This window comes from Dendropsophus ebraccatus, chromosome 1, assembly GCF_027789765.1.
Source record: "Dendropsophus ebraccatus isolate aDenEbr1 chromosome 1, aDenEbr1.pat, whole genome shotgun sequence".
Taxonomy (NCBI): Eukaryota; Metazoa; Chordata; class Amphibia; order Anura; family Hylidae; genus Dendropsophus; species Dendropsophus ebraccatus.
In genome coordinates, this window is record NC_091454.1 from 111776114 (window position 1) to 111800053 (window position 23940).

Sequence of the window (23940 nt, forward strand, 5' to 3'; positions counted from 1 at the left end):
GGAGCGCCGGCCGCGTGACGTCATGACGTCACACACCCGCGGTAGCTGAGGTGGAAGCTTAGGGCGTTCTGCGGTAATGGAGTGAGCTGCCCCGGGGGAGCAGGCGCTGTATGGAGCTACACACACTGGGGCGGTCGGGGGTTACTGGCTACTGCCGTGCTGTAGTGTTAGGCGTGCTCTGTATCTACTTTATAGGGGTTCTGTATACATATGCGCTGGTCGGTTAAGAGCCCGAAGAGTCCGGGCAGAATGCTGGGGTGTCCTACACGTGGACCACTCCCCTGATGTTATTCTAAGGCCCTGATCACACCAGGTTACAAATAGCGCAAAGACGGGAACAGAAAACGCAAATTGCATCACTAATCAAAGTGTTATAATATACCACCTCGCCCTCCATAGAGAGTAGAACCAGACAACACCCCCCCCCCCCCCTACCTGCAATCTCTGAGACCCCAGATGCTCCACATTGTCCCTGAAAATCAGTGCCTCTCTCTAAGGGTAAATTCACATGGGCGTCTTGCACAAGAAATCTGCATCTATTATTTATAATACGTGTATTGTGGATTAGCTGCGGATTTCTTATGCTAGACGCCCGTGTGAATTTACCCTAAGGGTCTGTTCACATGTACAGACTCGCTGCATCAAACTCGCATGAAAGTAGCTGTGTTTTTTGTGGTGTTGAACTTGCCTGTGAAAATCAAAACTCGCATGTAAAAATCGTACCAAACACACAGCGAGAATACACATACATTGACTTGATAGCAATCATCAGGGTACAAACACACACACACACACTGTATACACAGCAGATCTGCAGCAGATTTGATGGTGCAGATTTGATGCGGTGTTCAGTTATTTAGATCTAATCTGCGCATTTGTTGCGTATCGCAGCAGTACATACGCTGCGTATACGGTGTGTGTGTTTATACCCTTAGGGTATAAACACACACACCGTATACGCAGCGTATTTACTGCTGTGATATGCAGTAAATACGCAGCAGATTAGATCTAAATAACTGAACACTGCATCAAATCTGCACCATCAAATCTGCTGCAGATCTGCTGTGTATATGGTGTGTGTGTTTGTACCCTTACTGTGGACTTATGTGCAAGAAACTCGCAGCGATAAATACGCAGCGAGTCTGTACATGTGAACAGACCCTAAGGGTGCCTTCACACGTACCATATCGCTGCATATTTATCACATGAAACTCGCATGAAAGTAACTGCGATTTTTGTGGTGTTGAACTCGCCTGTGAAAATCATATGACAATCAAAACTCGCATGTAAAAATCGTACCAAACACACAGCGAGAATACACATACATTGACTTGATAGCAATCATCAGGGTACAAACACACACACACACACTGTATACACAGCAGATCTGCAGCAGATTTGATGGTGCAGATTTGATGCGGTGTTCAGTTATTTAGATCTAATCTGCGCATTTGTTGCGTATCGCAGCAGTACATACGTTGCGTATACAGTGTGTGTGTTTATACCCTTAGGGTATAAACACACACACCGTATACGCAGCGTATTTACTGCTGTGATATGCAGTAAATACGCAGCAGATTAGATCTAAATAACTGAACACTGCATCAAATCTGCACCATCAAATCTGCTGCAGATCTGCTGTGTATATGGTGTGTGTGTTTGTACCCTTACTGTGGACTTATGTGCAAGAAACTCGCAGCGATAAATACGCAGCGAGTCTGTACATGTGAACAGACCCTAAGGGTGCCTTCACACGTACCATATCGCTGCATATTTATCACATGAAACTCGCATGAAAGTAACTGCGATTTTTGTGGTGTTGAACTCGCCTGTGAAAATCATATGACAATCAAAACTTGCATGTAAAAATCGCACCAAACACGCAGTGAGAATACACAAACATTGGCTTGATAGCAATCGGTATCACTGTGGATTTATGTGCGAGAAACTCGCATCGATACGGTACGTGTGAAGGCACCCTAAGGGCGTATTCACATTATAATTTGTTCCATGTGTGCATCATCAACCTGTAAAAACTGCTGCAGGTGTATACCTGCACGGAGAGCCACAGGCAGTCAGGCACCATTTCTTACTTTGGTTTAAACGTAGTCCTAATCCCGCAATACTGTACATGTATTTTACTCAGACTCAAAAGTGTCTTTCTAAGCCTCTCTGAGTAAAAACTTGTGTCCTTGCAGGAAATGACCCAAACACAGTCATTAAATGATTATATTTAGGCCATTAAAGTAAATGGGGCCTGTAGCTCTTTGTGCAGGTATACATCAACAGGTTGCTCATGTGTATATGTTACAGTGAAATGATAGAATCAGGGATTTGATCAAATGGCTAAGCTGTTCCTTTATTTCCCTGAAGAAAGTCAGGGATGTGATCAATTCCCTGACCTCTTTCAGAGAAATGATGGAATGAATTCTATTATTTCCCCCCCCCCCCTGCAACATACAAGTTCCTTACTGCCTGTCAGGAGGCTCAGGAGGATCTTCTGCCTTAGGGTGCCTTCACACCTACCGACTCGCAGCGTTAATAACGCTGCAAGTCGGCTAGGTCCTGGCAGATCACTGTCAGTACATACACGCAGCGGTCTGAACGACCGCTGCGTGTATGTAAATCTGCCGGCCGCTTAACCCCTTCTGATGCCGCCCGGCCGCCTCCCGCTCAGCTCTGTATACATTACCTCCTCGCTCCACGGGGTCCCGGCGTCCTGCTCTCGCGCCCGGCCAATCAGTGTTTTGCCCTGCCGCAGCCACTGATTGGCCGGGCGGGAGAGCAGGACACCGGGACTTCGTGGAGCGACGAGGTAATGTATACAGAGCTGAGCGGGAGGCGGGCGGCATCAGAAGGGGTTAAGCGGCCGGATTTACATACACGCAGCGGTCGTTCAGACCGCTGCGTGTATGTACTGACAGTGATCTGCCAGGACCTAGCCGACTTGCAGCATTATTAACACTGCGAGTCAGTAGGTGTGAAGGCACCCTTACTGCTTGTCAGGAGATCCAAGGAGGATCTTCTGCCTTACTGCCTGTCAGGAGATCCAAGGAGGACCTTCTGCCTTCCGCTGCCGTTCGTCGGCGTGCGTGTAAGCCGCCGCTCTGCTCCCTGTCCGCCCGTCTGCCTCCACCTCTCTGCTCCCTGTCCAGGACCTTCTGCACCGGACCTCCCGACAGGCAGTAAGGAACTTGTATGTTGCAGGGGGGAAATGAGAGAATTCATTCCATCATTTCTCTGAAAGGGGTCAGTGATTTGATCACATCCCTGACTTTCTTCAGGGAAATGATGGGAGGGCTGGAAATCCCTGATTCTATAATTTCACTGCAATATATATACACAAAGGAGGACCAAATTGTGATGTGAACCTTCCCTAACCCCTCCTTGCTGTACTGCAGAATAAGGACCCATTCATTTCTATGGCCCCATACACACATTCATAGATGTTATGGGGCTGTGATCTGTGCGTCACAGATCACCTATTCTTAGTGACCCAGTCTGTGCTAGCGCAGATGGCTACGAATGCAGATCTGTCGTGCTGTCTGTATGTGAAGGTCTGCAGCTGCGGACAACATTAGAATAGACATTAAGGGTGCGTTCACACGTACGGGATCTGCAGCAGATTTGAAGTTGCAGATTCAATGCAAAGTAACTCTGGGCCATCAAATCTGCTGCAGATTCAAATCTGCATCATCAAATCCACTGCAGATCCTGTACGTGTGAACGCACCCTAAAGTTGGCAGCTGCCTGTGTCACTAGCACTGTGGCACACTAGCAGAGCTAGTGATGGAAACTGTCCGTCACCGCTTGCTCTGCTTCACTCCTGTCCTTGCTGCAATGCTCCTGACCGACATCTTCCCCAACTGTAATGTCCATTCTAATGCAAGTATGCATTGGAATAGACCCAGTATCACTATACATATATAAAATTTACATTTTCTTTGAAAGTTATATTACAAAGTTCAACAACTTAATGGGCAAAACAGGTAAAAATGTTTTCACCGGAATACCCCTTTAATAAATTGTGGTGTTGTGTTGATTGGCCAGACAATTTAGTGAAATGATGAATCCCTGTAATTTCCTCTGGCAACCAGCCCCTTGGTTCCATCCCCTGTAATTGAGAGAATGAAAAATAGTCATGACCCATGGGAGACTCTTATGGCCTTAATAACAGCAGTAAGAGCTAAAACTCCAGCTATTTTCTTTTCCCCCTTTCAAATCAACCAATGTCACAATGTTTTATAGATTTGTCATTTACTTCAATTTAAGCATCTCAAGCCTTCCAGTACTTATCAGCTGCTGTATATCCTGCAGGGAGTGGTGTATTCTTTCCAATCTGACATTGTGCTCCCTGCTGCCACCTCTGTCCATAACAGGAATTGTCCAAAGCAGGAGAGATTTTCTATGGGGATTTGCTACTGATCTGGATAGTTCCTGTCACAGACAGGGTGGTAGCAGAGAGCACTGTGTTAGACTGGGAAGAAAACAACACTTCTTGCGGGACATACAGCAGCTGATAAGTACCTCCCATGATTTCCTCAGAAATTAATATAATGTACACTCTTCAGTGCCAGAATACAGTCCTGAAAGCGGTTCTCCCTGCTCCCCAGTGCATACAGTGGAAGCTTAGGAGCTTAGTTATCTCCATAACTCCTATCCCCAGTGAGAGATCCAGCATAGACTCACATACATTCCACACAAGGTTCCACTGTATGCAGCAGGGAAAGTTGTGCTTGGAACTCTATTCTGCCAGTGAATTCATAGTAGGTGTGCAATACAGAAATGACTGTCATGCACATTTCTGATGAAAGCACCGAAGGTACACTTTAAAGAAAACCATGCAGGCGTTTTATTTCATTTTTTAAAGGGCAGGTACACTTTGAGGACCAGCAAAAGCTAGACACATGATATGAGCAGCACAGAACATATTCCTGATAATTGCCTTTTTACTGAATTCTTAGGCCAAAGATTAATAACAACATCCAACCATTTTCTAGCCTCTTCTCATTAACATTCAAGAGCCATTTGTGTTCTCTGGCTCACATACAGTTTCTTCTCAGCTTTTGTCTACATGTGAATAGATGCTGCTTCACAGGACAGCAAACTTTTCAAATGAACCATGAATCTCTGAGTGGAGACTACACCCAGACTGCATACAGCTGCACTCGACACGGTTTTGCTCTGACAAACCTCCAATGTTAGGTATGTAGCAGTGTGTTTAAAGATATTAATTTTTGGTAATATGTCAAGGAATTTATGAATGTTTGTTAGAACCAGTAATGCTCTGTCCATGACTGACATTCAGGTTATCTGGCTGCAAATGCTGTGTGGAAAATCTACGGCAAACAATAAGATCACACTTTTATTTTTTTTATTGTGTTAACTTGCCATGTTTACACTTATTTCTGTACATTTTGCTATTGGTCTGTGCTAGTTTTTTTTTTTTTTTTATAAGCATACCTCTAAACTAACTTGTCATGAAATGTTTGTATCCTTCCTAAAAAAAAAAAACTAAAACTCTAGCCAGTATTGGTTTTATCACATAGCAGTGTATAACATTTGGTAGAATTCATTCAGAGCTCCTAAACTGACTTGCTATTTCTCTGATTTAGAGCAATATGACCAAAGAAGAAAGCTACAATGAAGAGTATGGTTATGATCGGATGGCTACTTTAGATCTCGGGATGCAAGAAGGAAGAAAGTACAATACAGATCTACAATCATCAGAGGAGATACATCCATGTGTAAAGTATAAGACCTGGATGTTTTCTCTCTTGATTGGGGTAGGTATTTTAATGGTCTACTCTATAGGGTATGTGTAATCTGCTGTAAGCCGTTTCATTTATTTCTGTGTGCAAATTTTTGATAATGTATAATTATTTGTTCACTAAACTTTTAGCAACAAGGTTTTACAGAGTTCTAATACTATTTAACCATATGTATTGCAGTGTTGAGGGTTCTGTAGACCTCATACCTCCTCAGCCTTAAAGTGAATGTACCAAGATCAACTTAAAGGGGTTATCCAGCACTACAAAAACATGACCACTTTCTTCCAGAGACAGCCCCAATCTTGTCTCCAGCTTAGGTGGGGTTTTGCTGCTCAATTCCATTGAAGTGAATCAAGCTTAATTGCAAACTGCACCTGAACTGAAGAAGAGTCGTGTTGTCTCTGAAAGAAAGTGGTCATGTTTTTGAGTGCATTTGAGTGCAGCACAGATTCTAGCTGTGCCATTTATTCCTCATATTGTTGTCTGGTTCCCGAGATCTCCATTTTGTAAATATGGAAATGTGCTACTTTGGTGCACTGGAGGCAGGCCCAGTGCACTCAAATCTCCTCCCATGAGTGAGATATTTGAGCAAAGCGAGTATCTCAGGAACCAGGCGGCAATATAAGGAATAGATGGCACTGCTAGAATCTGTAACAATCAAATGGTATAAATCTAGTTAATCTTGTGGTACATTCTCTTTGAGGCTGCGTTCACACTACGTATATTTCAGTCAGTATTGTGGTCCTCATATTGCAACCAAAACCAGGAGTGGATTAAAAACACAGAAAGGATCTGTTCACATAATGTTGTAATTGAGTGGATGGCCGCCATTTAATGGCAAATATTTGCTGTTATTTTAGAACAACGGCCGTTGTATTGAAATAATGGCAGTTATTTACTGTTATATGGCGGCCATCCACTCAATTTCACCATTGTGTGAACAGATCCTTTCTGTGTTTTTAATCCACTCCTGGTTTTGGTTGCAATATGAGGACCACAATACAGACTGAAATATACATAGTGTGAACCCAGCCGCAAGGACAAAGCACAATAGAAAACAGCATTAAAATGTAGATAAAATACACTTATATGTTTTGTCTGATTTTTACTATTATTAAACTACAGCTATATTTTATGCTTTCTAATGTTTTTATTGGAGACATTCATGTTTTTTAGAGGCTTATAGGCTATCTGCTTTATTGCTGTCAGCAGAATTCATCCACTATTTACTAAGGCCTCTATTCTGTTAAAGGAGAAGTCTGACGTGAGGGGTAAAAAAATTCTTTCCTTCTGGAGATGGGAGGAACGAAAGTATATTCACCTGTACTGGTGCCTGCACAGCATTGTGACCCCCTCCTGGACTATGCTGACAGTCTGCAGATCTCCCTATGGCTTGTTTTATTGATTCTTATTGATTTCTGAAAGTGACATTTAAATGGCAGTTATGCTGTAAGAACTGCCCTTTAGGTGTTCCAGCCTTCAAATGACACTGATAGATTCAACTGTAGCATGACAAAATTATCATGCATTACAAAATCTAAGTGGAGAGAAAGATGTTTAAATGTTTTCCATTCAACTCACCAAGTTTCTGACTGCCCAGTTCCAACAAAAAAATCAAACATACATAAAAATAGGTTAAAGTATGAAGGGGCGCAATGTGCACCCAACGTAGTTCTGGATACCTTAAAAAATATGTATGATCAAACACAAAATAATAGTGCTGAGAAGAAACGTAAACAGTCCAAGAGCGCATGATGTGCAAAAAAAAAAGCGCACGTTCCAAAAAAAGAAATTGCATTCAATCCATCCTCATGGTTAATATTGAGTATATGGATTCAATGTCACATATTACCATTAGAGTGCCTGAGGAAAAATAAGGTTCTCTAAGCATTTTAATTTCCTTTATCCTTAAGAAATCATATTGTTTCTTTGAAATATTATTTTCCTCCCTTATTGTATCTAGGAGATGCATAAATCTTTTATGGAAAACCACAGTCAGTCCCTGAGGCAACGGATTATTGGAACATTATTAACGGATTATTGGGACATTAACGGAACATTGCCACCCATTTGCCACCTGGATAACAAAATTGATGTTATTTTGCAAATGTTTAAAGTGATATTGTCACCCCAGTTTTCCTGTGTGCTTTTATCATTGTTGGGCAGTGTCACTAAGGTGGGGTTTACTGTCCATTAAACCCCCTCTTCACCTTATTGATACTGTCCAACAATTATAAAAGCACACAGGAAAACTGGGGTGATAGTATCACTTTAAGGACCCTTAAAGCATTACCTTGCATCATCTGCAGTAGCTTTGCTATGTCGTCAGACATGTCAGAATTTACTTATTGCATCAGGTCTCACCCCTGAGACCTTCTGCATTTCCTCTGCTTTGTGATTGTATCTTATGTTTCTATGTGCCTGGCCTGTAGTCCCTATTTATTAGTACCCCTTTGGGGACGCGGGATAATCTTCTCGATGTGCATATCTGCCCTTTAGGTTACTTCACTGTATATAGAGTACACTAGTGGATGTTTTTGTGTGTCTGTGTGGACCTTTTGTTGTATATTTTTAATGAATTATTAAAAGTTAAGTATTAATTAGTCCTAAGTGGTCCTCATACGCCGGTGATTACTTTAGCTTTTCTTGACCACTGGACCTTACTCCATTATGGTGTAACGGCACCTTTATTTCCGTTACTTGGATTTTCATTTCCAAGATACAGCTGAAGGGGAGGGTTCCCCTGCCCTCCCCCCTCCGCTGGCCGGATTTGACTCTTTCGCTCCATAATAATAATAATAAAAATCCATAATAATAAAACAAAAGAGTGAAATAAAATGTACTGTGGGTAACAGTAAAACTTGAAGGGCGTTTATGTCCATTGTAGTGAGGCTATCACAAAATTTCTTGGAAAGAGACTTAGTGAGAGCGTAACTCAAGAAGGTTTGGTTAAAGTATAAATCGTTTTACCAATGATGTTTTGTTTTACCCTCAACAAATATATGAGGTCCTGGAACACTTGTCTATCCTGATATGGCCACTAAAGTATCAAAGATGGTAGATCACATAGAACATATATATAATGACCTGAAAAAGAAATAATTGTCCTTAATAAATTTTGAGTTTATCTAGGGAACAAGTTGGAGTAAATGTTACACCCCTCAGAAGAATTAACCTGTCAGAAGATGCCAACTCATGTGAGGATAGATTAAAGTGAACCTGTGACCTCGCACCTGGGGTGGAACACACCCGACCTCCTGATAGAGCCCCCCATACTAACCACTTCCTGCCGGTCCTGTCTCAGAAATTGCCACCTGCTCATCTGTGTGCCCAATTAGCAAATTAGAATAGATGAGTCCAATGTCCATAGGAAATCACTGCTCCAGTGAATTATATGCGTTCTCTTCAGAAAAGCTATTCAATGAAGAATTGTTTATTAGACCTTCCTTTAGTCCTCGTACTACCATAAATTACCCTGGTGGTTCCATTTATATGCACAATTCTTTTCAAAATCCATTTTGTCACAATGATATTTCTGTTTTTTACTGGCCATTATCGCCTTTTCATATTGATCTGGGTTATCCTTTAATTTAGCTTAAAAGGGGCTACCTGGGAGGTTGATTCAGATTTCACCAATAGAGATTCTAAAGTGTTGATCCTTGTCTTCCTTTGCATTTATCTACTTAGCATGCCTTACTACTTGGCGTCCAATGCCATCCTTTTTCTTTTTTTTCCAGAGTTGTCTTCTTGCTACATCAGGATTTTCACTTTACCTAGGAAATATATTTTCTTCAGAAATGGACTACCTGAGATGTGCAGCAGGGTCTGTAAGTATGACTGATTGTAAGTGGGCATACATATGGTCTTTAACATTAAGATGAATCAAACCTGCTGATATGTCCCTATTGCACAGGAGACGCAGAGGTGGAAGCTATGTCCTTTACCTTCATCTTCTGTGACGTTCCTGTGCCGAGTCATTTACTCCACGGTCCGGTAAGACCATTTAGAGCACTGGGGCGCCATTAGGAGCACTGCCCCATCTGGGGACGGGATGGATTGTCACTAAGGGGCATAGGGCAGTGCTCCCAACAGTGCCGCAGTGCTACAAATGGTCTTGCCGGACCATGGAGTCAACGACTAAGTGCGCTGAAACAGTGCCAAGGATGGAGGTAAGAGACATACCGTCAAATGCTCCATTTAGAGTCTCCATTGGCATTTCCATGGCATGCATTTTTCCAGTCATGACGGCTGACACCTAAGTGGAACTTGACTGACTGTACTGTAAGTCAGATGAGGCCATCAGGTGCCTTTGGTGTCTGGCACTGCTCACTGCTCTCATAGTTTCTGGTGTAATGGAAAGCCTGACGACAGCCTTGACAGAATCTAATGGTGCGTTAGAGAGATTTATCTAACAGATCTTTTATGCCAAAGCCAGCAACTATAGGAGCCAGGAGACTATAAACAGAGAAACGGTCATAAAGGAAAGACTTAGGTGTCTCCTCTTTTCAAATCCTTTCTGGGCTTTGGCTTCAAAAATCTGTCGGATAAAAATCTCTGTGTAAACGCACCATTACTCCTGTGAATATGTAAGTAGCTGACAGGATGCTTATTTTATTTACAGTGTCTGCCTTCTGCCGTTGTAAATTTTGCAGTGTTGAAGAACAAAGACAACGTTGTAAGTAATTCCCTTTTCTTAGCTTAAAGGTTTAATTTTTGGTTTGATTTAAGACCACAATTCTCCTATCTTCTCAGATTTCACATTATCAGATTTTATTTGTATCCACGTTTTCAATTACTACCACCTGTCTTATATGGTTTGGATGTAAACTGGCAATTAATCCAACAGCAATAAATGTAAGTAGTGAAATGATCTATAATAATGACACTTTGTTTTTGTTTTATTTTTTAAAGTACATTATAGTGTAGATACATAAAAAAAGAGAATTTTTTTACCATTATTAAAAATTGTGGCATCAAGTTCAAATAAAGTGTGTGTTCTTAGTTGTTTTTAAAATGCATCTAAGGCTTAGTTCCCACAGTGTAAAATAAACACAAAATATGACTGTAATTTTGAGGTAAAAATACATCAGTATTTTTTATATTATAATGTGCTTCTTTTAAAGTCAATGTCAAATTGGCCAGAAGTGCCCATACCGTATAGAATACCGGCTGTATATGATAACGTCCACCCAAATAATGAACATGCTCATTATATACTCCCTGCATTTGCCTAATACAGACGTTTGTTTACATTTGTTTACACATTGTTTTATTCAAAATTACAGCTATATTTAGCTTTTATTTTACTGTGAGTCAACCTAGCCTAAGGCTCCGTTCACACAGAGTAAATATCCGCGAGGAGAGGGGAGTCGCACGAGCCTCCCATAGACTGCCAGTATGACATGGATACTGGCGGAATTCCGCCAGTTTAACTCCATGTGAACAGAGCCTAGGGCTATATTCACACAAGGTACGGACAATGGCCGTTGTTTGGCACTCAAAAACAACGGTCGTTGTATTCAGTGTCAAACAGCAGCCATTCTTGCATTGAAATCAATGCAAACTGGACTAAAAGAATTGACATGTCAATTAGTTCAACTGCCGTTCAATACATTGTGTGAACAGCGGCAGTTTTGCATTCAATGCAACCCATTTCACTATGAAAAGAACAGCTGTTGTTTTAATTGAACACAACGGCCGTTCTTTTCATAAAAAAGTACTTTGTGTGAACATAGCCTGGGGCTATAGAGGCTGGGTTCACACTACGTACATTTCAGTCAGTATTGTGGTCCTCATATTGCAACCAAAACCAGGAGTGGATTAAAAACACAGAAAGGATCTGTTCACACAATGTTGAAATTGAGTGGATGGCCGCCATATAACAGTAAATAATTGCCATTATTTCAATACAACAGCCGTTGTTCTAAAATAACAGCAAATATTTGCCATTAAATGGCAGCCATCCACTCAATTTCAACATTGTGTGAACAGATCCTTTCTGTGTTTTTAATCCACTCCTGGTTTTGGTTGCAATATGAGGACCACAATACTGACTGAAATATACGTAGTGTGAACCCAGCCTAAGGCTGGGTTCACACTATGTATATTTGAGGCTGTATTTGTGAGGCTGTATAGCAACCAAAACCAGGAGTGGATTGAAAACACAGAAAGGCTATGTTCACACAATGTTGTAATTGAGTGGATGGCCGTCATTTAATGGCAAATATTTGCTGTTATTCTAAAACAACGGCTTCTGTATTGAAATAATGACAGTTATTTTCCGTTATATGACGGCCATCCACTCAATTTTACCATTGTGCGAACATTGCCTTTCTGTGTTTTCAATCCACTACTGGTTTTGGTTGCTATGAGGACCTGACATGAGGACCAAATACTGCCTGAAATATACTGTGTGTGAACCCAGCCTAAAGCTGTATTCACGTATTGTGTTTTTCTCTTACCGCAGTTTTGGTCTGCAAAACTGCAATATGTCAATGAACCTAAAAGCTATTCCTAACCTATTGTATAGTTGTCCCATGAGGTGCTGTTTTATTTTTTGTTGTATTCTCTAGGCAATTTAATGATTTTCTTTACAGATAAACTTTAATTTGATTCTGCTTATTCTCATGGAAATTTTTATGGCAACAACAGTAATTGTTTCTGCAAGATCAAGTGTAGACTGTTGCCCAGTGAAAAAAGTGAGTACTGATTTTTTATTTTTGTAAGAAATAAAAAGTGGAATCTGATTGGTTGCTAGGGGCAACTGAACTAGTTTCACTTTACATCATGTTTGATAAATCTCCCCCATGGCATATAGGCATACATCAATAGAAAATAAAACCATTTACTCAATTCTACAAATAAATACAAATGTGCTGTTTTTAGTAAATTAACTTTACTGCTTGTGTCCCCCCATGGATCTAGTAACTCCCTGGTTTCCTCTGTAAACTATGACCCTGTTTCTATGACCCTGTGCTTGTAGGTTAAGTGGAGACCTACTGTGCCAGTATTTCCAGGAGATTGCAGTTGAACTAAACAGGTCTGGCTTACCTTATTGGGTCGTTACCAAGGATAACATGTTGTTAAAAAAAATGCAGACACATGGGGGGATTAGTAAGTCAATATCTCATAAACAATGCATTTTTTGAAATTATTGTATATTTAAAATTCTATGCACGGGCGGATTCTTTCATCCATCCAAAGAATGATCAAGTTCATTCTTAGGTTGGATGAAAGAATCCACCCGTATATTGAATGGAGTCTATGACATGGGCGAAGACGCGCAAGCCCACCGCAGTTCGCGAGTTGAGAATTCTGCGATGGAGTTTCTGTCAAAATTACTCAGTGTGCACATACCCATATACAGAGTTTGGGAAACAAATGAAGGGTAGACTTGGCATTATATTATAGAGCTAAGTAGTCCTCTCTATGCATCACCGTTCACAGTTTGTTGGCTTATATTGGGAAAATGAAAAATAGTAGAAAGCAAGAAATTACAGATTTGGAATCTGCATTGTTCTATTTAGGTTACTTTACTTTAGGGGTTTTCTATTGTAATCTTAACTGTTACCTGTGACTTTAAATTCATGGCCTAGCCTTAGGATGGGCCATTAGTTACCCCTGGTCAACACAATTGAATACTCTTGTATTCTTTTTTTTCCCTATAGTGATGTTGAAATGATTTTTATTCTTTAGGGTGCTGTCTGTGGAAGTTCAAGCAATTTACGTAGTGTCAAGTTCCCTACTCGAACAATCAAGACCTACTCTGTAAGTCATGTCCATTATAAATGTTTGCACAATATTCATGTGGAAAAACATGTATCTTTATTGTTGTGTTTTCATGTATGACAGTCGATATATAAAAATTTTTCAGAAATATTATCTACTTTATAAAGTTATATAAATGACTTAATAATTGTATGTACTTCATAAGTTGTGTCTGAATCCTTATGTGCATTTACCAGTTGATCGGTTTATTTTATTACTTGTTTTTTTTTTCAGATAGTTGAGGTGGTTGTTGGAATTTCTGCTGTGTTCGGAGGTGTTATTGCATTACACATTGATGCCATAATGTCTAGTCCTTATTTATATGTTTCAATCTTTTGGGTGCTAGCAGCTGTGAGTATGACTATTATTTATTATTCCTTGCAATATATACACACGTATGGTAACATGTGAAATTTGCAAATTGTCACTAAACAGTACATAAATAATCCCTTACTATTCTTGTTGATGGGTACACCCTTCAAAGTACTCCTGTATATAGGCTCTGTTCTGTTAATTCGATTATGGAACATGTGTGTTGCCATTGAAGTGCTTCTCCATGGTATACAGATGTGGGAGTCCCACTTCATTTTGACAACTACATACTTTTTTTTTTTTTTTGCTTCTGAAAAGTAATGCCCTGGAAAATGTAGAAGCTGTTCCTACCCCCTGCCAGTCCATTTACTCAGTTAATAGGAATTTGGCTGAAACCAATAGCAGCACAATGTTTCTTATAATCCCAGCACATTGTGTGGCTATTAGTGAGGGGGGGAAAGGGTTTTGCCACATGCCTTGCTCTACACGTTGGAACTATATATGGTAAAGGTGTATATGGTTGAGCCCACCAGTGTATCAAAAAAATATGGTAGTTACAGCCTGTTAATTTAAAGTGTCAATGTTATAACTTAATGAAAAAATTTAAAGAAGATGGTGGAGCTCTCTATACTTTACTGCACCTGAGGTCAGAGGTCAGCCCAGTACCATGGGCAAAAAATGCAAGATAAGGAATAAGTGAAAGATGACCAATCCTCAAAGGTACTTGCCCAAATGGATATATTGTTAGTTTAAAATACAATGTAATAACAATCAATACAATAAATTCAATAAATACATATATGTACACAGTTACCATAGGGCCCTAATGGTATAATAAATGCAATAAAAGATAAAAACCAGAATTGAATATATCAATTAGAGCTTGGTACTAAAAATGATATCTCAGATGGAGGAAAGAAAAAAGAGGGATTTGTATGGTGCACCTCTCATAAGACCAAATAGCGTTGATGATTTTATCATAATATTCTGCAACCTGTGGTACGCCAGAGATGTTATGTCCACACAGGTAACGGTATTTGTAAAAGATCGCTAACGGTCGCTAACGGTACTTGGAAAGGATCACTAAGTACTCACTATTTGCGACCTGTAGTCCGTCTGTGGTTACCACTGTGGATCGCCAAAATGGAACGCTGAATGTCCGCTATATGCGACCTGTAGTCCGCTCGCGGTTTCCACTGTGGAGCACCGTCCTGGGTCTCCGTCCTGAGTAGCTACTCCTCTTGGTACCGATAGTGCACCATCTCTGACCTTGAGCATTGAGACTTGGCCAAATTACAGATTACGACATTCACCGTACACCGCCACGGAACACTGATTGACAGCTGAGTTCCCGCGTCTGGATCGCCACGAACAGGACTCACTACAATACCGTGAGCGGAGAAGACGCCATTCTCCAGCCGGCGCTCCCGGCATTAGAAGCGGTATAAACAAAAAGACAACCATACCTGAGATCGGAGACCCAGGACGGTGCTCCACAGTGGAAACCGCGAGCGGACTACAGGTCGCATATAGCGGACATTCAGCGTTCCATTTTGGCGATCCACAGTGGTAACCACAGACGGACTACAGGTCGCAAATAGTGAGTACTTAGTGATCCTTTCCAAGTACCGTTAGCGACCGTTAGCGATCTTTTACAAATACCGTTACCTGTGTGGACATAACATCTCTGGCGTACCACAGGTCGCAGAATATTATGATAAAATCATCAACGCTATTTGGTCTTATGAGAGGTGCACCATACAAATCCCTCTTTTTTCTTTCCTCCATCTGAGATATCATTTTTAGTACCAAGCTCTAATTGATATATTCAATTCTGGTTTTTATCTTTTATTGCATTTATTATACCATTAGGGCCCTATGGTAACTGTGTACATATATGTATTTATTGAATTTATTGTATTGATTGTTATTACATTGTATTTTAAACTAACAATATATCCATTTGGGCAAGTACCTTTGAGGATTGGTCATCTTTCACTTATTCCTAATGTTATAACTTAAATGAAACTAAATCAACAGTAAATGTAAAATAAAGCTGCTTTGCAATTTACTTTCATTCTTATTATTTTTTAGTTTTCATGCTGTAAAACAAAGCTATACTTACCAGAAATAGACTAAATGCAGAAAGTCATAGCATCAGTATAGTATCACGTCTTAATGCGTCAATCAATCAAATTACTTCCTTCTCTGTGAGCGTGCAATGTGTTTAGCGCCCACCCCCCCAAGAGTCTATTATAGAGTCCTATAATAAAAAAAAATGGAATGTAAATTAAAAACATGCTTTATATCACATCTACTGTTGGTTTAGATTTTGAAGGTTATAGCGACAAGTACACTTAAAGAAAAAAAAATACTATATTAATAAAGAAACAACCAAAACTATAAAAAAGAACCTATCAAAGAAACAATCGTTCAGCGATCTCTCCCATCCTCCCCATACCTATGGATGTTTAGCCACCTGGAGTTGCTGCTTTAGGTAATGTGAAGTCCAGGTGCTGGCCCCGATTATCAGGGACTCTTGAGTGCTAGTAAGTAACAGGGTAAGGCTAGGTTCACACTGCGTTTTCAGCATCCGTTTAACGGATCCGTTTTTTTTAACGTCCAGAAAAATAGGGTCAGCAACGTTTTTTGGTCCGTTTTGGTCCGCCAAAAAAAACGGATCCGTTTTTTTTTATAATGGAAGTCAATGGAAAAACGGATGCACACAAATGAATCCGTTTTTTGCAATCCGTTTTTCATGCGTTTTTTGCAAAAAACGGATGAGTTAAACGGATGCTGAAAACGCAGTGTGAACCTAGCCTAAAGAGGTTATCCAGTGTTATAAAAGCATAGCCACTTCCTTCCATAGACAGCACCAATCTTGTCTCCAGTTCAGAAGTGGTTTGCTAAAAACTGACATGAAGGCAGGGGAGTGGAGGAACATAATAAAGTATGCTTACCTATCCTTGTGCCCTGTAGCCCCGCTGCCGGTATCCTGCGGCTGCTCCAGCTGCAATGTCTCATACCCAGCTGATCCATTGCTCACTTAGCCAATCAGTGGAGTCACTAACTGACTAAACGGGCAATTAATCTTCTGGGCAGTGACATTGCAACTGGAGGAGCTGGGTACGTGACATACCAAGATGTTGGAAGAAAATGACGGTCGGCAGTGAGACCCGGGAGCAGCACAACAGAGGCATGGGGACTGGTAAATATATACTTTGTTTATTATGTTCCTGCACACCTGCCTTTAATTTTATGGGATTTCTCTTTTTAATATATATTCACTATAGAAGATACAAATATTAACCTGACAATGTGTTTACTTTTAGTGTTTTCCTAGTGCTATTACCAGTCATGTTGCAGCAGAGTATCCAAGTAAATGTTTGGTAAGTGTATAGTATTAAAGCTTAGAAGGTTGTCGGAAGAATGTGCATATCAAAATTTCTCCTGAAGGCAGTACCCCACATATGGTGGTAGACTTTTTGAACAGAGCTCAAAAGGGAAGGACTGCTTTTTGGCTTTTCTTTGCAGACAGCTGGAATATTTTTGAGGTGTCATCTTGTAGTTGCAGAGACCCTATAACTAGTTATACCTCCTGCAGCTAGAGGTTCCCCCTGAAGTCAGATATGCCCTTGTAGCCAGGTATGCCCCATGTAGCTCCATAAAAGGCAGGACAAGATTGTGGCTGATAAGAGGTGCCTGGAGGTAGGCAGGCTTGAAGTAGAAACTGAGGAACAATCAGTGCTGCTCCTGAGGCTGCCCACTTGCTCAAATTCCTTCCCCCCCAGAAGCCTCTCCCAGCACTGCCCCATATTGAGTTTATGGCCAGAACACGGGGGTGCTGAGGGAAAGTGGTTGACCTCAGGAGCTGCGTTGATTGCTGGCACCAAAAGCAAGAGGGTTTTTTTTATTATTATTTTAAACACATCCCCTGTGGTACTTGTAGTGCAAGTGGAGATACAAAGGGTTGCCAGAAATGTTTCACTTGTGGATGCTGAATTAACCTGAGTGATTTAAAAACAGCCAAGAATGTTGAACAACAGTAGTCAACCAACCAAGAGAAATTGCGCTTATTCATGGGCTATCATAACCATTCCTACAGTGTGACAGTGTTTTTTGTTGTTTTACAGCCATTGCTTATATATCCATCCATATCATATGCATGCAGACTTCTCAGACAGTGCCTTATATCGCTGATCAGCGCTCATTTGCACTGCCTTGAGACGGCACATCTAATTGAACGGCCGGGACACAGAAATGATCCCTGTATCATTTGTGCGTCCATTTAAATGCATTATCGACCACACAGGGAGATTTGCAACCGATAAACGTTGATTTGTTGGCCTGCACAAAAGATGCGATCATCCGATCAGCCACTCCTCGGTTGATCACTGACACTTTTACACAGCCTATTTTTGGCCGAATAAGCCTTCCTAGCAACACTTGTTGCCGATAATCAGCCCCCACTCCTTCCCCAAATCTGCTGCCCAAAATTGCCATATAAGACATTTTGTAATAGCTTACGTCTGCATTAGATAATTTAACTTTTCTTGTGGTTCTGTTAGGTGGAAGTTTTGATTGCTACTACCAGCGTTACATCACCAGTATTATTTACTACATCTGCCTATCTATCTGTCAACATTGTGAAGACAATAGATTTTTTTAAAACCTACCCGCCTGCTGTTTCTGTAAGTCTACAATTATTATACGTCTTAGTGCTGTGTACTAGCTTGTCATAAAATTCTTTGTTATAAAGTATGCTATATCATAGGATGTATGACTAATAGAATTTATATTTTTTAGCATTTTCATGAGGTTTTGCTCTTACTCCTGATGCTGATCCTTCTGATACAAGCTGTGCTCACAAATGTCACCGTCATCCAATGTGTACACTACAAATCCCAAATGAGATTGCAGGATTCATTGTGGAATGTGTCACTCATGGACAAGTCTGATTACAGGACTAATGATGTAAGTTTAAGGTGACCTGAACAGTCACATTGTGCCATTCAGATGCTTTAATTAAACAAATGGTCCAGATTTACTGGAACTGTAATCTTAGACTAGACTAAAAATGCACCAGATGTATCAGTTGCTCATGCTATTCCTAGAATATCTTGTCCAAGGGGGCACACACATGCTCCATATGCACGCCGGCTTGTATGCCACAGACTGAACTGTCGAAACTTCCTGCGTCATATTTCATTACATTCAAACAGTACAGAAGCACAGAGATTTAACTATTGTGGAGCTCATTGCATCATAATGCATTATGATGCAGGAAGTTCCAACAGTCCACTTACAGGCCATATGTATGGGAATGTGTGAATCCAGCCTTGCTTCAGAGCAGCCTTTAGTTGTCCTAATCTTGTGGGCATTTTTTGGTGCAGTATCGTATCTTAAGCCATGCCTTCTTTTATGAAAGAAAATCCTTATTTGCTGAGGCAATGCCGTTTTAGGACTGTCTAAAAACCCATAATATGGGTAGCACAAATCATGTAAGCCTGTTTAATTTTTTTTTTTCCTCTTACATTACACCAAAATTCTTGTGCATTTGCAATAGTAAATCTGCCCCTATATGTTTGTGTGCATATGGAAATCGGTGTTCAAGAAAACCTTCATTATGTTTTTCATTGTCTATAATGTAGCACATAGGTAACTACATTTTTTATGTATTGTCAGTAGGTATAAGTTTGGTGTTTGAATGTGTTCTGCAAATGTAAAACATTAGGTTACTCAGTGATCTTAAAGTGACTGTACCACCAGGCCCAGGCTGAAGCACTGGAGGTGGGCAGACCCACCCTTAGTGGGAGGAAACCCTAGCCCCTCTATGATAGGGTTCCATTGATTCTAATGGAGTCACGTCATGGAGGGGCTGGGGTTTCTTCTCACTGGGGTTGGGTCGGCCCGCCTCCAGTGCTTCAGCCTGGACCTGGTGGTAGTCACTTTAAAGTGTAACTGTCATTGAATTTTTTTGCAGACATCAAACTCTATAATAGGTTCCAATAGGCAAAAAAAGCCTCTTTCTGTACTCAAAAAGCTGTTTTGAAGCCTTGAAGTATATATCCCATAATAGGGTATAAAAATGAGAGTATGTGCTCGGTTAACTGATCGGTTATTAGGAAAAAAAACTCTTAAATTATTTGGTCCACTATCTATGTTTGTAGATCATCAAAGACATACAAGAATGATAATTCAGGAGACTCCAGTGGCTACTTAAAGGGAACCTGTCGCCAAGACAATGCTATCTATTTTACTGAGCAGATTGATATATATCTTTGTAGAAAAATATTCAGTTGATTGAAATCCCTGATCATTCAGTGTTATGCTGCATTTACACAGAACGGTTATCGGTCGAATTTTCGCAATAACGATCGCATTTGAGCGATAATCGGCTAGTGTAAACACCGCAAACGATCAAGCAACGAGCGAGAAATCGTTCATTTTCATCGTTCGCTAAAAATTCGCAGATTGCTTTGTGTAAACAGTCTTTCAAAGATTCACCCTATGTGAAAGATGGGCTTAAGCGATCTTAAAAACGATCGCAATAACAAATTTTCTTACGAATTTTCTAACGATTTATTCGTCTAAACGCTGATCGTTATGAAAACAAAATTGTTGCTTCAAAATTGTTAAACGATCGATTGGGCAAATTATCGCTTTGTGTAAACACAGCATTAGGGAGTCCAGTTGGCGATGTCACTCAATGGACTGTTATGCTGAATCTTCTTCCATAAAGTTATATATCAATCCGCTCAGCTCTATAACATGATGCCGATAGCTTAGATAGCATTTTCATGGTGACTGGTTCCCTTTGAAATGATTTATGATTCTACATGTTAAGGAGTTTAGTTCAAAAACAGCATTTAACTCTAAAAGTCTGAAAGCTATTCCAATGTGATTAAGGGTAGCTTCACACGTACCGTATCGCTGCGTTTTTAACGCTGCGCTTTTAACGCTGCATTTTTATCGCTGCGTTTTAATTGCTGCGTTTTTGGTGCGATTTTTACATGCGAGTTTTGATTTTCACATGAAAATCATGTGAAAATCAAAACGCGCAGGTAAAAAACACAGCAATAAAAACGCAGCGTTAAAATCGCAGCGTTAAAAACGCAGCGATACGGTATGCGTGAAGGCACCCTAAGGCATACTTGCACCATGTTACGCATTCCAATCTTAGGTGTTTCTACACCACACTTTGAGAATGCTCAGCTTTTTTATTTCGTAGCAAATGCAGAATTAACAGCTTGAATTCAGGCCTTCGCAAAATCCAAATGACACGTAATAAACGTGGAAATTTTTAAACAAATTTCTATATTTTATTTTTCTCCCCCATTTAGTGATTTCCATACTTTCCCCTACTTGAACTGGGAGAATATATAAATAACAAAATGTCCTTTTCATTGGATTGATGGATGTTTCATGAAGCCAGAATAATCTGCTATGAAATATTGTTTTGTGTCATATATGTGTATTTGCTATGAAGTAAGAAAAATTCTCTAATTATAACAATTTTGTCATTTTTTGCAAGGGGTTGTAGTCTGTGTATATACTGTATATACCTTGCCATGCTGAAGTGTTGGGTGACTGAGGACTTGTGAGTAACTGTGTGATGAATGAATAAATAGCTACCTTTCTACCCACACCCATTGGGCCATACTTTTTGTATTGTATTCCTATATTTCACGTTATGATACACTCTATTTGGTTACTGCAAGAGACATTTTTTTTTGCAGATTTCCAGAAATTCCTTGAGGGACTTTGACAAAGAAAAAGCATGGAAAGCAGTTATGGTACAGATGAGCGAGTAACCTTGTTATTGCTCCTGTTGCTGAGCTTTTACCTTGCAGCTAGTTTGTACTTCACAGACCTGATTTCTAGCTGACAATTTTTGTACAATGGAGCCTAGTCATTTCTTGAACTAGCTTGACAAACTAATGTGCAGCCATGAAGAGCACTGAGTCTTCCTAATAATCTTCTAATGTCTTAGGAATATAGTAATTTGTGTGTGTTATGCTGTAGACAAATATCAGCCCAAGCCAAAATTACCTTCAAGCAATGACTCAATAAATCTTATGGGTTTTTACCTTCAGGTGTTTATTGTCCTTCATGATTTTTAAATGCAATAAAATATATTATAAAATGTAATGGCAGCTTTATCCCATGTTTTTTTCCCACCTTATTAGGAAGTAAACATTGAGGTGAACTTTCCCTAAGCTTTTGTTCTTTAAATATTTTTTTAACTGACCTTGCAGTATTCCAGCTTTCACATGGGCCAATGGAGCACTAACAATTAGCTATTTCTGTTTTCTGTAGCTCACTTGTCAGCTTTGCTGTATACAGCCACATTTCTAGCTGAATCCTCTTAAGGGTGGGGAGTGAAAGAGGTACTCTGTTCATTCAGGTTTCTTTTTTATGTATTGCTGGAGCTGCACAGAAAATAACTAACCAATACTCTCCTTACATTACATCTATTAACCTGAAAGCTCTGGGCTAGCTCTGTTTCCCACTTCAAAGGTTTTTAGACAGCGAGCTGGTTGGAGACTCTTTTTATGCGTCTCAAAAAAATGTCGCAATTGGAGGTACTCTACATTGTTGTCAAGCGTGCGGGAGGAGATGGGAAGCAGAGACTCATAAGGCTTAAAGGGAACCTGTCATCGGGCACGTGGGCACAGAGCCCGTCCGGCCCCCCGGTGCAGCCCCTGGATACTTACTCTTTCCAATGAGTTCCGTTCCTGGAGCTGATCCCGGGACGAAGATATCAGTGCCTGAAGCCGTGCATGCACGCCGCTGAGATGAGTCCGACGCCCATAATGAATGGAGCCATCATTCTCTATGGGCGTCAGACTCATAGCGCTGATATCTTTATCCCATGACCGGCTCCAGGAACGGGACTCGTCAGAAAGGGTAAGTATCCGAGGGCTGCATCAGGGGGTCGGGTGGGCTCTGTGCCTGCGTCCCTGGTAACAGGTTCCCTTTTTAAAACGGAGCCCTCTGTGAATAAGAAAAAATTTTAATGAATGAGAGCAAGGAATCTCTAAATAGGAGGATTTATGAAGATCTGGGGAAAAGAGCGGATTCTGCAAGAAGGGGAGAAAGCGGGTCATTTGGTTGGGGAAGACTAAGAGGGACTACATGCGCACACTGGTGCACATCGGATTTATATAGAGGCATTGTGTCAAATATGTTTTAATAAGAAAAATGGTGGATGATTAAAATTTTTACAATTTTTCATACAGATCAATGCAGTAAATTTAAACTGTATTGATCAATAGGGACTCTATTGGTACAGTCTGCTGGCTGCCTTGCTTAAGTGATTAAGCACAGGAAGCCCCTATGTTTCTCTACTACAACATGCTTGTCATGGCACCAGAAGCCTAGTAAAGCCTTTCAGGTCTGCCACAGTTTTGCTACAAAGGTTTTGCAGGGCTGCCGCAAGCAGATTTACCCATTGACCCTGTACAGTAGTTCCAATTTCACATATTGATGGTCTATACACAGGATAGGATATCAACAGGGCCGCCGATAGGGCAGTACAAGTGGTACTGCCGTATGGGGCCCGGACCCTAAGAGGCCCCCCTTGCCACCTGTTTTTGAGCATCCCGAGAAGCTGCGGCCGCGCAGCTTCTCGGGATGCACTGATCGCTTTGATGTTCCGCCCGCACATTGAGCGGGCGGAACATTAAAGCGATCAGAATACAGGAGCAGGACCTGTCAGCGTCCTACTCCTGTATTCTCTCCCATACGCTGCCGGCACTTCATACCAGCAGCCTATGGGAGGCCGGGCCGTGACCTCTCCGGCAGGCGTGATGATGTGACGTCATCACGCCTGCCGGAAGTCCCGTCCCTGCGGCTCGCAAGATGGAGCCCAAAGAGGAGGAAGAGCTGCTGCCTGCAGCCACAGCGCGGATTAGGTGAGTAGGATGTTTGTTTTTTTAAGGGCACCTCTGGGGGCATTATTAGTTCATGGGGGGCACCTCTGGGGGCATTATTAGTATATGGGGGCACCTCTGGGGGCATTATTAGTATATGGGGGCACCTCCGGGGGCATTATTAGTATATGGGGGCACCTCTGGGGGCATTATTA

General features: G+C 41.0%; 1 protein-coding gene across 3 annotated transcripts; it reads left to right on the forward strand.

Annotated features, from left to right (window-relative positions):
• The first annotated feature begins 19 nt into the window (after positions 1–19).
• Positions 20–21972, forward strand: MLC1 (modulator of VRAC current 1). Of its 3 annotated transcripts, none has more exons than XM_069956112.1 (13): positions 20–81; positions 5064–5205; positions 5616–5786; positions 9509–9598; positions 10393–10446; positions 10524–10625; positions 12368–12469; positions 13467–13538; positions 13773–13889; positions 17183–17239; positions 18419–18541; positions 18657–18824; positions 21590–21972. In XM_069956112.1, the coding sequence occupies exons 3-13, from the start codon at positions 5622–5624 to the stop codon at positions 21662–21664; spliced, it is 1125 nt and encodes a 374-aa protein (XP_069812213.1). In that variant the 5' UTR covers positions 20–81; positions 5064–5205; positions 5616–5621; the 3' UTR covers positions 21665–21972. The 3 variants fall into 3 exon arrangements, with proteins under 3 accessions (XP_069812213.1, XP_069812212.1, XP_069812214.1); XM_069956111.1 differs by having other exon boundaries at positions 22–73; XM_069956113.1 differs by lacking the exon at positions 20–81 and adding an exon at positions 88–108.
• The last annotated feature ends 1968 nt before the right edge of the window (positions 21973–23940 follow it).